Here is a 15225-nt window from a genome sequence, read left to right on the forward strand (position 1 = left end):
CCTTGTTTCTTGTGTGTTAATACCGTGGAAAGGTAACAAATTTCTGAAATGGATTTGCTTTGGTGGGAGGGAGAGTTCATGCACATTTTATTTCCCGTTTTTTGTTTTAAGAGAGTCTTGAACCCTCTTGTGTTTCCAATTGACTTGTTTCTCCCATAACATGCTTGTCTCTATAGAACACCTGGGATAGGAGTTGTAAGTTTTAACATTGCAAGGAAATGTTTTGGTTTTGTTTTGCTTTTCTTTTCTTCTTCTAATTATTTCTTTTTCCTTATTCAGTCCCGTTATGGAGTTAGTGCAAGCAGGTCGGGAGCGGGGCTGGTGGGAGCGTGGGCTGGGGGAATGGACTTCCAGCTTGGGAGCTCCTTTGTATCGGGTCTCCTCTACCTGGTACAGGTTCCACTCCCCCTTCGCTAAAGAGCAGATGGACTTACAGAAGTGAGAACTCCTTTCGGGGGTTGGCACCTCTGTCAGGTGCTGATTCTGAACTAGGATTGCTCACAGTCTGACCTCTGTACAGAGCATGGTTGTTCTTAAACAAAAGGTACCGAGCTGGATGGGAGGGGGAGAGCTAGGAAGGCAGGAAAGAGGGTCGTTACTATCTTAATTTTTTTTTTCCTTTCTTTTTATTTTGGTTAAGAGAAAAAAAAAAAACAATCAATTTGCAGCTGACAGCCTTGAGAAGGCCTTTTTTTACTCTCTCTGTGTTTCCCCTATTTTTCTCTTCTCCTCATGTCATTGTGTTCCGCATCAAACCCCCTTAACATCCCTCAGAGCTACGAGAAGGTTGGTGTGGTTTTTTTCTTTTTTACTTTCTTTACCCACATTTTTACATTCTTAAGAGAAAAAATAAATAAAAAATTAAAAAAAAAAAAAGAGAAAAAGCAAGAAATCTTTAAGATGAGCGAGACCCGCCCGTTCCCGGGTCTCGCAGAGATGAGTTGAGTTGCATTGTGGGCCTCTCTATGCATCCTTTGGTAATGTCGCTGAGTTCTTGCACTTTTTTGTCGTCATGGTTACCTTGCCGTTTGGACATTGGGCCTGATGCATGATAGGAGAATGTAACAATCTTCTTTGCATGCCACTTTTAAAATTAATTATTAATTATTTTTTCTATATATAAATATGTATAGTTGTTTGGGTTTTTTTACAATTCTGGTTTATTTGAAGTGGATTTACTCTTATTTTCTAATTTTTTTTGTTCCGTTGGGTTTTTTGCTTTTTCTTGATTTCCTATTTCAGTTTCGATTGGTTATGCTGTGCTGTAGTTTATTCCAAACGCATTGTGAGAAGCCAGTGTTCCTGCCCACCCGGTGGTAACTGAACTCCTCAATCCCTCCAGGAGGAAAGGAGTCACACAGCTCTAACGCCTGTCCATGGAAGCCCTGCTATTTGGGACAAGCCTCTGTTTTGGGGGGAGGGAGGGATCTGGGAAGCGGAAAAGATGGTAAGAAGCCAGGGTGTTGTTCCCGGAGTTAGAGCAGACCCTAACATTATTACTTACCTAATAACGTTATGGGTCGCGTTATTGCTTACATATTTCTTGGAGGTGTGGCTCTTGTTCCACATCCTGCACACAAAGAAAAACCCTGATCCCTGCCCTGAAGGGCTTCCCCAGTGATGCAGAACTCGCTCACTGGTAACCGGCTGTCTCCCTCCAGTAATACCTAAGACACTGCGTACGGGAGCTGACCTGCTGCCAGCCCAGGATAGTAGAGACAGAAAGCTTCCTGCTCTGTACTGGGTGACGCGCAGCTGCCTCTGCCGTAGCACCCGTGTGTGCGTGGAGAGCCCCATTGTTCAGGCAGTGCCGTGTCTCATCAGCAGAACTTGGCAGATTCCCTCGTAGGAGGGTGATGCCTCGTCCTTGCAGTGTCGGAAGTGAAGGGCAGCCAGCCAGCCGCCTTCTGCAGGAGGGCAGCTGGGTCTCCCGGCTCTGCCCCTCCCCGTTTGCCCTCTTTCTTCCCTATTGCTGAGCCATTACTGCCTGGCTACAGGCACCTGGAAAAACAGCCAGGTCCAGAGAAAGTAAAGCCCTCCTTTCTAAAGGAGCGGGGAAAGAGAAATGCAGCAGTGGTAGACACAAAAGAGGCGGCTGGGGCACATCTGGCAGCTGCATCTCTGTTGTAAACAGCAACAAGAAACCTGACAAGTTACATTCTAGCTGAAAATGCCTCTTTTCCCTCTTCTCATCTCCCTGTTGATCCCCATTAAGCTTCTGTTGCCTCCCATGTGTGCACCCTGAGCGGGTGAGCCACATGGGATAGTAAACAGGTGGGTTTTTTGCAGTGTGTTAGTTGTACCATTGGTGCTCGGTGCTTTTGCCCTTTGCAGAGCTGAATGCCCTTCCTGTCTGTGTTTATGCATTTCCCTCCGTCCATCAGTCCTCACTACTCAATAATCTACCAAAGGAGTGGCTTTCCTAGTGTACAGGTATTAAAGCTGTGTGATTTTTGAGAAATCCAGTGCAGTATTGACACAGTATCTGTCTGTCTCTCTCTCTATCTCTCTCTTTCTCTCTGTCTGTCCTTCTCTTTTTCTTAAAATGCTGAGATTTCAGTGCTTGGACCCTCAGTGCTGGTATTCCCCCCTTCCCCTTTCAAGTCTCTCCCCCTCTCCCCTTAGATACAAGGGTACCACTCCGAAATGCTGCACGGTTGATAATGTCTTTCTGAAGCGGCCAGCTGTGGCTCTTCTAACTTTGATGCCAACAATAGCCAAAAGACATCCCCCAGCCCCAATGCTCTATTTAAAGAAAAAGAAAAAAAGAAAAGAAGAAGAAGAAAAGGCTTGTTCTATTTAAAGAGAGCAAGAGAGAAGGAATAATATTTGAAATGAGGTGTTCCCATCCCACCTCCCTCCTGCCTAGGACTAAAAGGTGATAATCACTACTAACTATAGGATTTTTCTTCATGAATAGGAGTTTGAGTTTCAGCATTTAGGTGCAATTAAAAAGGGATTTATACACCATTGTTTTTGATTTGTTTATTTTATCTTTTATAAAGTATTTATAACATGTCCAAACTGCACTGCTGCTGCTAGAATCTCTTGTGATCTGAGAAGGTTTTAAGATTAAATTCTTCCTTAAGAGCCAATAATAATAATAATAATAATAATAATAATAATAATAATATAAACAACAATAAATTAAAGCTAAATTGGATGTAGTCATGATAGGCTGGAATGACACTGGGCAAGGAAATAGAGACTTGATACCGGGCTAAAAGAGCTCATATGGATTGCTAGAAGTTATGGGCATGGTCTTGAAATTGTTGGTTAAGGGTTTGCCTTGTGTATTATTGCAGATCAGATCATGCCATGGTCCAAAATAGCAGAGAGTCTGCTAGCAGGGAATTTCCAAGGTCAAATGCAGAAGTGTCTTTATGGAGACCCACAAAGGCAGATCGAGAAGCAGGTGAGATGAATTCTGCCACCAGCATAGGGTGTATGAAAGGTTCTGGTCTGAGCCAGTTGTCCAGATTTTGGCTGTAGCCAGTGAACAGAAAGACACAGTTCTAGTGGGCAAGTCAGCACACCTTAAGATGGGGTTGCTGATTTTTATGGGAGCTACACAACTCAGGTGGCTTTCAAAAGTCTCACTGGGTGCTTCTCTCTATCCCTAGGGACATGACTGCTGTCGAACATCTGTCCTGTAGTGCAGGAAAGGGCAGATTCCAAGTCCTGTGTACCAAGAGACGTCTGTCTCGGTGCTGTGAGACGGCGTCGTGCCTCTCCGTGCACAGCGACGGGGGCTTCCTTAGGACAGGGAGGGCTGGTCTGGGAGCCTGGCAGTTCTCATAGCTGATCTGTGTATGGCACACGTGCAGAGAGCTGCACGGCCTTCCTTCAGCTAGGACGGAAGGGAAACCTTTTTGCCCTTTTTCAGATGCTTTGAATCTTGCCCGAAAGGGCTGAGACGCTTACTCCACTTTGGTGGATAAAAACAGTTTGAATAACTCGTATCTGTCGGTATTTTTCTCCAAGCGACAGTGAGTCAATATGTGCAGGGTCCAGGCTTTGCCCTAGAGATGGCATACGCCTGCTTGTCCAGGATCTATGGCCACAGCTGTTTTGCCCCCTTGAAACGGGGTGGTTTGTAGCTTTCCTTTTAATTTTGAAAGCTTCAGACTTCCACTTTGATTGCTCTGTTTTGATCCAAATAGCCAGCTGCTTGGCTCGAGGTGGAGCACTGCATGTAAGGACTGAGTGTCTCTGCAGGCTCTTCGATATTACAAAGGGAAAGGAAGAATGAACAATGCACCGTGGAGCTGTGTGGGCTGTGCTTTAGCAACCTCTGAGTATGCAGAGCTGCTGCTGTTGGTACAGGACAAATTGTCGTGTTTGAATTTACCAGAATTAAAAATTTTCCCCTATTTCACACAGTGGTGCCCTGTCAGGAGTTACAAAAGGCAGCAGTTGTGGTGCTGCAGGGATAATCCTTTTTCCTCTCTGCTCGAGCTTCTTGTTGCTCTGCTCTTTTCAAGCCCAGGGAGTTTTAAATGGTTCAGCAGGCATTTAAAACAGCACAGTGCGCTCGCTGTGCCTGCTTAGGCCTTGCCTCTTCTGCTGTGGGAGTCAAGTACAGTGCTTAGTCACCCAGAATCAGGCTCTGCAGCCCGGTTCCTGCTGAGAACATTTCAAATGTTTTTCAAGGCTCTCTGGAAAACCTCAACTCATTGAGAGACCAAAGATGAAAACAGACCAGGGCTAAACACATAATAGCAAAATTAGTTGAAATAAATTAAAATAAAAACCATAGAAGGCACAGAAATAGTGTACTTAGGCCCTCAGGAAATAAAGCTCAAAAATATATATTAAAATGTGACTAATTTAACAAATAATTTAGGCTGTAGCCTGTTCCTGGGTTAAGTTTGGCTTGTGTAATTTGACTGTCAAACCAGAGCTGCTGGTTGCTCAGCCCGTCCCTCAGTAGGCAAGTGGAACGGTTGCTAAGCTTTTCACTTTCGATGCCGTGTAGAGGTTAGAAGGAAATAATTTCACTTCCACCGTAGATTTAACAAATAGCCACAAGCTCAGAACAATCACTGATACTTTAAAACGTAGGAATTTGAATACGTTTTTAGACTAGCACTGATAAATTCTTTAATGGAGAAGGAGGGAGGCAGAACCACCGCTAGTTCGTACAGCTGCCCCTGTAGCGCCCTTTTCCAGGCGCTGGAGTTTAGGGAGGGAGGGTTCTGTGACAGTTTTTAAGCGTTACACTAGCACCTCCGTGGGTGGGGGAGCGCCCTGCCCGTGTTTGGGGTGTCCTCAGCTCTGAAATTCTAGTTCAAAACCAAACGAAGCGAACAAACAACTTTGCTGTGTTTCTGCAGAAGGATTTCTCAAGGGTATCAGGAAATGGAAATGGATACAAAAAGCCATCCCCCCAAAAAACCAACCAAACAAACCAAAAATCCAAACTGTATATATATATGTGTATATATATGTATATCTCTCTATAGAGGGCACTTTGCAGGAACACTGTGCTGTACTGATCTCGAAATCTCTGCCTGCCTGTGTCTCTTACACCTTTTGCATCGCTGTTCTCTTTGTTTTAGGGGAAAAAATTAGATTACACCTTGTCAAATTAAAATAACACAAAGTAGTAAAGCCTGTGTTTGATGTTACAGAGCTGTTTGGAAAACAATTGGGTACAGATTATTTATATTTAATCCTGTAAAAAGTAACAGAAAAAAAAATTACAAAAGACCAGAGATGTTCAGCCAGCCTGTCACTCAACTAATGTGCTTTTTTAAGTGGAAAAGTAACAATGATTGGAAAGGTAATGGATTTCCTCCAGACCAAATCCAAGCCTTGGTCTCATTCTTTATTTATCTACCTATTTACTTATCTATTTTTATTTACCGTGAAGGAAATTAGGAAGGAGATGGGCATGAGGAGGGAAGTATCTCGTCCTCTGGAGGGACGGAGGTCGGAAATCCAAACCCGAACAGTGTTTTGCCCCAGCGGAATGAACTTGCAATTGGAATGGGAGAGGGAGAAGGCAGAGGCGGCTGCACGGACAGCACGGGGGCAGGGACGGACCACCTTTTGGGAGGGGAGGACAGGTGTAATCTAAGCTTCACTAATAATGTAGAGGCTGCACATTATTTTGGCACCCTTTCCCCTACCCCCTCCTCATTTTGGAGGAAGACGGAATGACTCCTGTCTCACCAAAATGGCCAATAATGTCCGCCTTCTCACCTCATTTGGAGCAGCAGCTTGCTGAGTGTCAAAATGTTCAATACCATTTGGTTTTGTTTGGTGCTTTCAACCAGTCACTTCACTTTCTTTTGTTTCCTTTTTCAATTAATTTCTTCTTTGAGATATAAAATATGTTTATCTTTTAGTTGGTTTAATGTGAATCGGGGTTTGAAGTGACGGGTTCTTGTCAGTACGTTCTCCTTTCCCCACCTCACTCTTCCTCCAACATTTTTCTCCCTGAGCTAATCTGGAAGGGGCTTAAAAAGCAGAACCGGTGGGTTTCCTCAGCACAAACTGGTTGGTTGGTCCTCAGATTTCTCTCACTAGCAGCATCCTGGGAACACATTTTAAGGATGGATTCTGGTGTTGCAAAAGTCAACCCTGGATCTCCCAGTGTCTCTTCCGATCAGGTCTGTAAATCTGTCCCTTTCAAAAACATCTCTCACCTTGTGGACCCCAGCTCTCTTTTTAACTTGAGTGGTGGTGGTGGGGAACCGTAGCGGTGTTGATTGGTACCTTCTCATTGGAAAGAATAATGCACCAAAAATGCCACTCACAGAACACAAACCGGGTTAACCTCTCTGCGTCCGCGAGCAGCAACAAAACCAATTGGCTTTACAAGGGTGTGAAAAGTTATGGATCTGTTCCGTTTCTAATGAGGGTTATCTTAAGCAGAATTTGGGGTGCAGATTTGCCTGCACAAAACACCCAACAGATGATATTAAACAGACTCATAACTAACTGCACTGAAGAATTCTTTCTGTGTCTCAGAAATGGCTTCTCTGCATTGAAGTAATTCCACTTGCATCACCAATGTCCAGCTCCGGTTCTAAAATCTGGTTCTATCAGTAACAAACTGTATCCTTGTTTGAAAAAAGCTCCTGAGAGTTTTTTGGCCATTGAAAATGTGTGTTTGTGTGTGCCTGCTTGTTGTGTGTATGTTGGGAGATGTTGCACATGCACATGGAGCATGCACATATATGTGTATGCATGCAAGGTTGGCTTCGTAAAACAGGTCTGACAAAAGCTGTCATGGAAACCAGACATCCCTGAAACTCAGGGAAGGTGCTTCTTGAAACCAGAAATTGGTAAAAGTATTAGATAAGTGTCTATAAAGTAAAGACCTGACTGCCCCATCTCAACTTTTCCTTTCCAGAGAGGGCAAGTCTTCTTTTCTTTCCAGTCCTTCGAATGTGTTGGATAGCAAAATGGAATTAATCTCTTGATCGCATTTTTTATGTGTAAAATTTCACTCCTTCAGCTGCTATATGTGAAACCCAGCTTGACCCAGAGCTGAAATTGTTCTTGATTCAACCTCTAGCTGCACTTCAAGCTTTCTTCCCACCACCGCTCTCTTCCTCCTAGGCCCTGACCTAAACACTGACCCAGAGATTCTCAGCTTGACAAATCTCATGTCAACAGCCAAATCAGAGTGCTACAGCAATTAAAATAAGCAGCAGCATGGTGGTTCTTGGTATCCAGAGATGAGCCCTACAAGGGTTTCCTGTTACAGTCAATGCAGTGTCACAGCCCTGAGCTGTAGCAGGGATGTATGTAGGGACTCTCTGAGCTCAGCATTGAACGGTGGAGTTACTGTCACATCCTAGGCTGGTGTGTGGATGTTTGTATATTTGTGCACACACAGGAGTGTGTAGCTTTTTTTAAACCAGGATGCACGACGGGAGTGCTCCTCCCTGTTTCGGTCTTGCATTAGCCTGACACTAACCCTAATCCAAATTCTCCCTTTCTGCAGAATGCGCCTTGTCTTGGGCTGGCATCCAGATGTGCTGGTTGCTTCCCATTAACTGTGACAAAAGCCATTAAACCAGCCAAAAAGTAGTGCTGCCCTGAGCCCCTACGAAGGTGACCTAAACCCCTGGGTGCTGCGAGTTGGGTGGGGAGAATTGCTTTGCAGTTGTTTGTGAGCGTGCGCTGCACGGCTCCGGCTCCGTGGCCCTGAGCTTGTGTTTTATGAGTGGATCTCTTCCCTTCCCTGCCCCAAACCACGCAGACAGCAGCGGTCTGTTCCCTTCAGACTCCGATTCTCAGCATTCCACCGTACATCAAAAGATGCTTTTCAGTTCTTAAATTCTGGTTTGTTCTTCTTTTTTCTTTTTTTTCTTTCGTTTTTTGATTTTGTTTTTCCTTTCTCTTTTGGTTCTGTTTGATTTCTTTGTGATTAGTCTCAGTTTGCATTAATTGTCTTGTTCTGTTCCCATGACAACTCAGTGTTTGCATCCCACCTGCCGTTGTTTGTTGCTGTTGATGCTGTTTGCTGACCGGATCTTGTCCGGCATATGTCTCCCCATTTCCCCTCACCTCTTCCCACCTTGCCTCCCCTTTCCAGAAGGTTACATATCAGCCCCTCCTCAAAAGAGTCATCCCCACCCCAGATCTGTCTGCATGTTGACCCCACTTGTTTATTTTCAAGTTCTCTCCATCTTGTCTCAGATTCTGACCGGTGTGGTCTTCACATGGCTCCATTTTCTGAAATGTGGTACCTCCTGAAGCAGAGAGCGGAAGGAAGGATGGAGTAGGCGACAGGGACGTACCCTCGTGTCTAGGGCCAAAACTCTTCCATAGCGGTGTGACAGGAGGGAGCAGGGAGCATGTGGCCGGCTCTCCTGAGTCAGTGCTGGTGCCTGAGGTTGCGCAAACACCACTGCACTCCCCTTACCACCTTTCTCTAAGCAGAAAGTCATCTTCTAGTGTCAGTGCCCCGGTGAGTTTGCAGTCTCCCCCCACGCTCCAGTCCTTTTCCCAGCTACCCTGGAGGGGAGGGCCTGCTACCTATTCCCTTCACGAATCTGTGCATGTAGGAGTTCTGTGACATCTCTGAGCTCTAATGCTGCAAATCTGGAAGTCTTCTCTTCCTTGCCTCTCAGTACTGGTTCCTGGGCACCAGTAACGGTGCAGAAAAGGATCTGATAGCACGATGGGAAGAGCACACCTTTCTGCGAAGATGCCTTGCCAGCTTGCGGGAGGCGGCAGAGCCTATAGTTGGCTTTCGTTCAGCAAAGCCCCCCTAAATGGAAAGGAGCCACTACCTCTCCTGGCAGCACCCTTCCCGTCTGGAAAGATCCATAACGTTGAGTGGCAGCCGGGGAAGTGGGCTGAAAGAAAAATACTAGAAAAAACCCAAGACATCAGTTCCGGGGGACCGCTGAAGGCACTAGGACTTGAGAAGAGCGATGGCGTGCTGAGCTCTGATGTCCTTCGCATTGCTTTTGCATGGATACAGTCGCCACTGATATTTTTAGAGGGGTTATTCAGAGAGGTTACCTGGGAATCGTACAGCAGGGACGGATATTTTTCAGGCCCCCAGCACTCCCAACTCCCCTGCCCCCTCGCTCTCGCCCTACCTGTCACTGAAGCTGGAGGGGTCCCGTGCTCCTTTTCTCCTGAGGCTGCTGCTGTGCCTGCAACTTCTCGGGGTCTGTGTCCTTTTGTCTTCGCTTGCCGGATAGGACCTTGCCCGCAGCTCCCTCCCTTGGGCCCCTCTGGTCCACTTATATTTCTCCTGTGTCCATTCTCCTGCTTTCACCCCCAAGGAAGAGCACCCACCTTGGCCATCCCGCCAGCCCCGTTAGTTCAGAAAATGGAGCCAAGGAAACCACACCCTCCCCTTTGCATCCATGTTCTTATTGTGTAAGGTCTGGAAGCTGCATCCACCTCTCTGCTAAGGAGATGCACAGAACATGTCACTGTTTTCTCAACGTTAAAGTTTCATTACCTTGTTTTTCTTATTAATTCTATTCTATTTATTATTCCGCCAGGGCTGAGATGTGACAATGTGAGCCACCACATTGGGTCACATCAGCTAGAAAAAGTATGCAGCATTAAAGTGGGTTTCCCCCTCCCCTCCCTCTCTCTCTCTTCTTTCTCCCTTCCCCTCCTTGTTCTCCTTCTCCTTGTCTTCCTCTCTTTCTCTGTTGCTCTCTTTCTATTCAGTATCCATGTGGGCATTTGCTAGCCGCCCATAAATTATATTTCTCTTCATTTTCCTCTCTCTTTCTCTTTCTATCTTTTTCTCTCTCTTTTTTACCTATTTTGCATGATGTTTGTGACTCTGAGAGCTGCATCTATCGATGGAACCGTGTCAGATCTTAAAGAGGCTTTGTTAGGGTTTCTATACCCGAAAACCACAAAAATTTCATTAGAGTTTCTCATCTTTTCCACACTCCTTCTCGCTCCAGGGGGACTGCCTCCCCCTGGACGGTTCTCACACGCAGACACTGACTAAATTCTGTCCGGCTCTGGGGACTCCCTCTCCTCCCTTTTTTATATTTTTGCCTCTTTACTCCTCGAGTGGTGTCCCTCTGGCATTTGGGGGTGTGATACTTCTCTCTTTGTTGGATTCTCTGGGTCCATCAAGGCAAAATCGTGAGAAGTTTCCATCTCCACCCCAGCCTTCTCCTCACCACCACCCCGCCTCTGCAGCATCCCTCGGGCGCAGAGCGGCCGGCAGGAGAGGGCCCCTCTCCAGAGATGGGGGAGGCCCCTGGACCATCTCGGGCCGTGGTGGTGGAGGGGCTGTTTCATTTTGCCGTGGGAGAAGGCGATGTGGGAGCCGGACTCCACTGGAAAAGGGGAGGAGCAGGCTTCCCGGGGCACGGAGCGGGGAGCTGGGGGCCCCAGCGGCTGTGAAGGAGATTTTTCGATGCTCGCCATGCCAGCTCTTGCCAGTAAAGATGAGAAATTGCTAATAAATTTTTGTGTATTTATCTGTGCTGTGATGGGTCTAATCTTGATCAATGGAACCCTGTTGCTATGAAATATCGCTTTTATGTCTATATTCTATATATTGTTTGTGAAGTAAAAATTTATTTGAAGTTTAATTTTTTTTGTTTGGTTTTTGATTTTTTAATTTATTTGTTTTTTGTTTTGATTTTAATGAAGGAAGAAAATAAATGATGATAAACCCCATCTATATTTAAATTATGTTTTGCTCTTTTTTCTTTTTCTCCCTTTTCTTCTTTTTCTTTTCTTTCTTTCTTTTTTTTGTTTTGTTTTTTTTGTTTCGTTTTGTTTTGTTTGTTACCTCTGTGCATCTCGTCCACAGTTCGCCGCGTGGCCCCTCGCTTCTCCATCTTACCCATCAGCCATGAAATCATGCCCGGTGGCAACGTCAACATCACCTGCGTGGCCGTGGGTTCGCCCATGCCATATGTCAAGTGGATGCAGGGAGCAGAGGACCTGACGCCTGAAGATGACATGCCTGTGGGCCGTAATGTCTTGGAGCTCACGGATGTCAAGGACTCAGCCAACTACACGTGTGTGGCCATGTCCAGTCTGGGAGTCATAGAAGCTGTTGCTCAGATCACGGTGAAATGTAAGAGAGTGTGAGCACGCCTGCGTGAGCGAGTGCGTGGGTTCCCCAACAGTGCATGCCTGTAGGAGTGCGCGCACGCAAGTGTGTGAGCTGCTGCATGGGTGTATATATGTGCAAGGCACGTGTTGGGTGCATGGTCGTAACGGAGCGTCTGGGCATGTGTGCAAAGCAAACGTGGGCACATGTCGTGTTCATGCATGTGAGCATTTGTAGATACGTGGTCGTGCCTGTCAGCCATCACCAGTGCATGAGGGAGAATGACACTGTGTGGCCGTGTGGGTACCTGCTTCTCCTTGTGTCTGTCTGTCTGCATGGGGTGAGCCCGTGACTGTCTGATCTGCACATGAGGAGTGTGGTGACACAATTATACATGTAAAAAGGCAGTCATGCATGAGTGTGTGTGCACGCACAGGAGAAGGAGCAGCGTGGCTGTGTGGGCATGTGGGTGCCTGACTGCATGTGTGTAAGTCCGTGGTGTTACAAGCCTGTATGTACATGCGTAGGTATGTGAGCATGAGCAGGAAGGCAGACTTGTGCACCACGAGTGATGGGCTCTGTGCATGCGTCTCTGGGGATCCTGCGCACAAAGAAATCCACAGTGAAGGGGAAGCTGGTAGCTTGAGATCTGTCCTCGCTTTAGGACAACTGAGCTGTTTGTTATGAAGCAAGCAGTGATTCAAACCCCTGCATGCTTGTTTCTGTCCTGGGATGTGAGGCTGGCTGGGCAGTTTGCAAGGAGCTTCAGATGGCTTGAAGCCTGCATGCCATCCTGATCCAAGCTTAGAGATTCAGCCAAGACCCTGAGGATCTTTGGCATGCCTGCCCTTGCAGTAGAGCCTAGTTCCAGCATCTTAGTGGCCGTTGTTGTCTCAGCAAGAGGGGGAATAACCCCAGCTTCCAGCTAGCAATTCCCAAGAGGAGCATGGGTGCAATCTTCAATCTGTTCTGTCCTCAGCAGGGGAGTATTAAAACCCAAGCGGGATGCCCCTGTGGTTGGGTGAGTGTAGAGCTCTGTGTATGAGCTGGTGTCTGCTCTGAGTGCTGGCATTGCCCGTGAGGGGTCTGGGGGGAGACGGGGTGGGGAAGGATGCGGGTGGGTGGGTGGGGGAGAGGAGGAGAAGCACTTTGGAGAAGGGGAGGGCTAAAGAAGAACAATCCTGTTGTATCAGTGCATCCAACTACGGAAGGTCTGAGGATAGAAATGAGTAGGGACTAGTGAATCTTGCCATGACACTTGTCCTGAGCTTTTGCACAGGGAGTGGGCTCACGTGCTAGCAGAAGGATGCCTAGGGCTGGACTGAGGTGCTCTTTATTTTCCTGAGTATTTTCTTCTTTCCTCTTTTTCCCTGTCTTATACTATCAATTTTAAAAGCTGCTGTCTAAGATACGTTCCTTCTGCTTCCAACTATCCTATCGCCTCAGATGGGGAATCTTGCCCGGCTGGTTCCTTCTGCCTTTTGTCATTTTCTTTGTATTCTGTCCCCCCTTTTGTTCCTGTGCGTAAGCATCTGCAGCCTTTCCCAGTCAGAAGATGAAGGGAGAAGTTAGAGCTTTAGAGGTGCTCAAGTCTAGAGAAGATGAGGTTGGAAAGGGTCTCAAGTGTTTAGTGAGGAAAACACGTGAGCTTGCTGTTAAAGGTGTCCGACATTCAACACACAGTCTCCAGCAAGCCCAAAGGCAGTCTGCTGGATGAGGGACAGGGGAGATGAGTATCAACACATGTTTGTGGCTTGAGAGGAAGCACTCCAAGCATTTCTAGTTTTCTAGTTCTGGAGAGCACAGTCCTCGCTATACTGTTACCTGCACGCTAAACACGGAGAGATTCAGCAGTGCCGGAGCCGGGCTGCCAGCGCTGTTTCGGAAGATGGGATTACGTGCTCGGAAAGAGCTCTTGCAAAACTGCTTTTTCTAACTGCCGTGTGAGCCAGCGGATGTGCAGCTGAAGTCTGTGCTAATGATTCCAGATGTTTAGCTGAACACTTTCCTTTTGATGGAGCAGTTTAAGGAGGATAATAGAGTGTATAACTAGGTTCATAATATTTCAGCAGCACTTTAGTGAACTGCCGCACTGTGATTGGTACTGTGCCTCTGGCTCCTGCAGCCCTAACTAGCCCAATTAGGCGCCATTTCAGCATATGTGGGTTTTTTTAAAATGTCTGTTCTTCCTGATTCTCAGCACTCCCCAAGGCTCCTGGGACGCCAGTGGTGACAGAGACAACAGCAACAAGTATCACCATCACCTGGGACACTGGAAATCCAGACCCTGTGTCCTACTATGTCATTGAATACAAGTCTAAAAGCCAGGATGGACCGTATCAGATCAAAGAGGACATCACCACCACACGTTACAGTATTGGGGGGCTCAGCCCCAACTCTGAGTACGAGATCTGGGTCTCTGCAGTCAACAGCATCGGGCAGGGGCCTCCCAGCGAGTCGGTGGTCACTCGAACTGGGGAACAAGCTCCTGCCAGTGCCCCCCGTAATGTGCAGGGACGAATGCTGAGCAGCACCACCATGATCATCCAGTGGGAGGAACCAGTGGAGCCCAACGGGCAGATCCGTGGCTATCGTGTGTATTATACCATGGAGCCTGATCAACCTGTCAGCAACTGGCAGAAGCACAACGTGGACGACAGCCTCCTGACCACGGTGGGCAGCCTTCTTGAGGACGAAACCTACACAGTCCGGGTCCTGGCCTTCACCTCCGTGGGAGACGGACCTCTTTCCGACCCCATCCAGGTGAAGACGCAGCAAGGAGGTGAGCACCTGTGTCACTAACCATGTAGGCACTGGGCTGTAGGAGGAAGAGGTGTTGGTTTATAGCATGACCCAGCTGTGGCTGCCATGTCACCAGAGCATTTTTTTTCTTTATTGATTCCATTTGATTAAAACAGAAGTAACATGGGAGGAAGCTCAGTGCAGTGGCTAGAGCCAGAGGGCCTGGTGCATGATTTCTGATTTGTTTTTTCTCAGAAAGGTTGTTTCTTAAATGGGTGGGGCAAGCAATAATGCAAAGAGAATCCATTTCTGCTGCGCCATGTTTCAAAGGTATCTCACTTCTTCCAGTTTCTAAATATCTCTAATAGACCTAAAAACACTCACTGCCCAGGCAGTGGTGAAGCTTAACTCTTCTTAAAATACCCAGAAACTACCTTCTCAGAGATGAGTGGGGAATGAGCCTTATTTTGCGTTTTTCTCAAAGGGGAGCAAAACAAAGCCCTAATTGTCACAGCAGATGTGTTGAGCTGAGAACAAAAGGTGTTTTATCACAGGTTGTACCCCGCATGCTTTCTGGTGCTCTGTTTCTGGCGTGGGGTGCTGGTGGGGAAAACCTGCACCCCCAATGGGCTGTTCATGGGCTTCCCACTACCAGAGTCTTTTAATACTGGGGATTAGTGGGAAGGGCTGTATTCTGCACTGCCAAGGAAGAGGTATATGATCCAGTAGGACTCGTCCATCTCCAGCAGCTCTGGACATAGACTTGAGTCCTGCACTGGGATTTAACCTTCTACTGCTTCAAAGAAAGGGCCTGCCTGCTCTGCAGCGTGGCATTTTGCTGCAGACGTGCTCTTTGTACACAGGCTTTGAAGAAAACAGGGTAGGAGTCTTCTAATTAGCCAAGTTAATGTGGTTTCTCCTGTCTCTCATCTTGCTTCCTCTGCCCCATCGGCTCCTTCTCTGTGTCA

At 47.0% G+C, this 15225-nt stretch overlaps 1 protein-coding gene across 6 annotated transcripts in view; it reads left to right on the plus strand.

Annotated features, from left to right (window-relative positions):
- The window catches only part of PTPRS (protein tyrosine phosphatase receptor type S), a 172381-nt gene that overhangs the window by 110030 nt on the left and 47126 nt on the right, over positions 1 to 15225 (plus strand). For all 6 annotated transcript variants that reach the window (XM_064469634.1, XM_064469635.1, XM_064469633.1 and 3 more), the window contains exons 7-8: positions 11270 to 11539; positions 13716 to 14297. In XM_064469634.1, the coding sequence (XP_064325704.1) occupies positions 11270 to 11539; positions 13716 to 14297 (852 nt within the window). The remainder of the gene's footprint in view (positions 1 to 11269; positions 11540 to 13715; positions 14298 to 15225) is intronic.

Source organism: Phalacrocorax carbo, chromosome 19 (genome assembly GCF_963921805.1).
Source record: "Phalacrocorax carbo chromosome 19, bPhaCar2.1, whole genome shotgun sequence".
Taxonomy (NCBI): domain Eukaryota; kingdom Metazoa; phylum Chordata; class Aves; order Suliformes; family Phalacrocoracidae; genus Phalacrocorax; species Phalacrocorax carbo.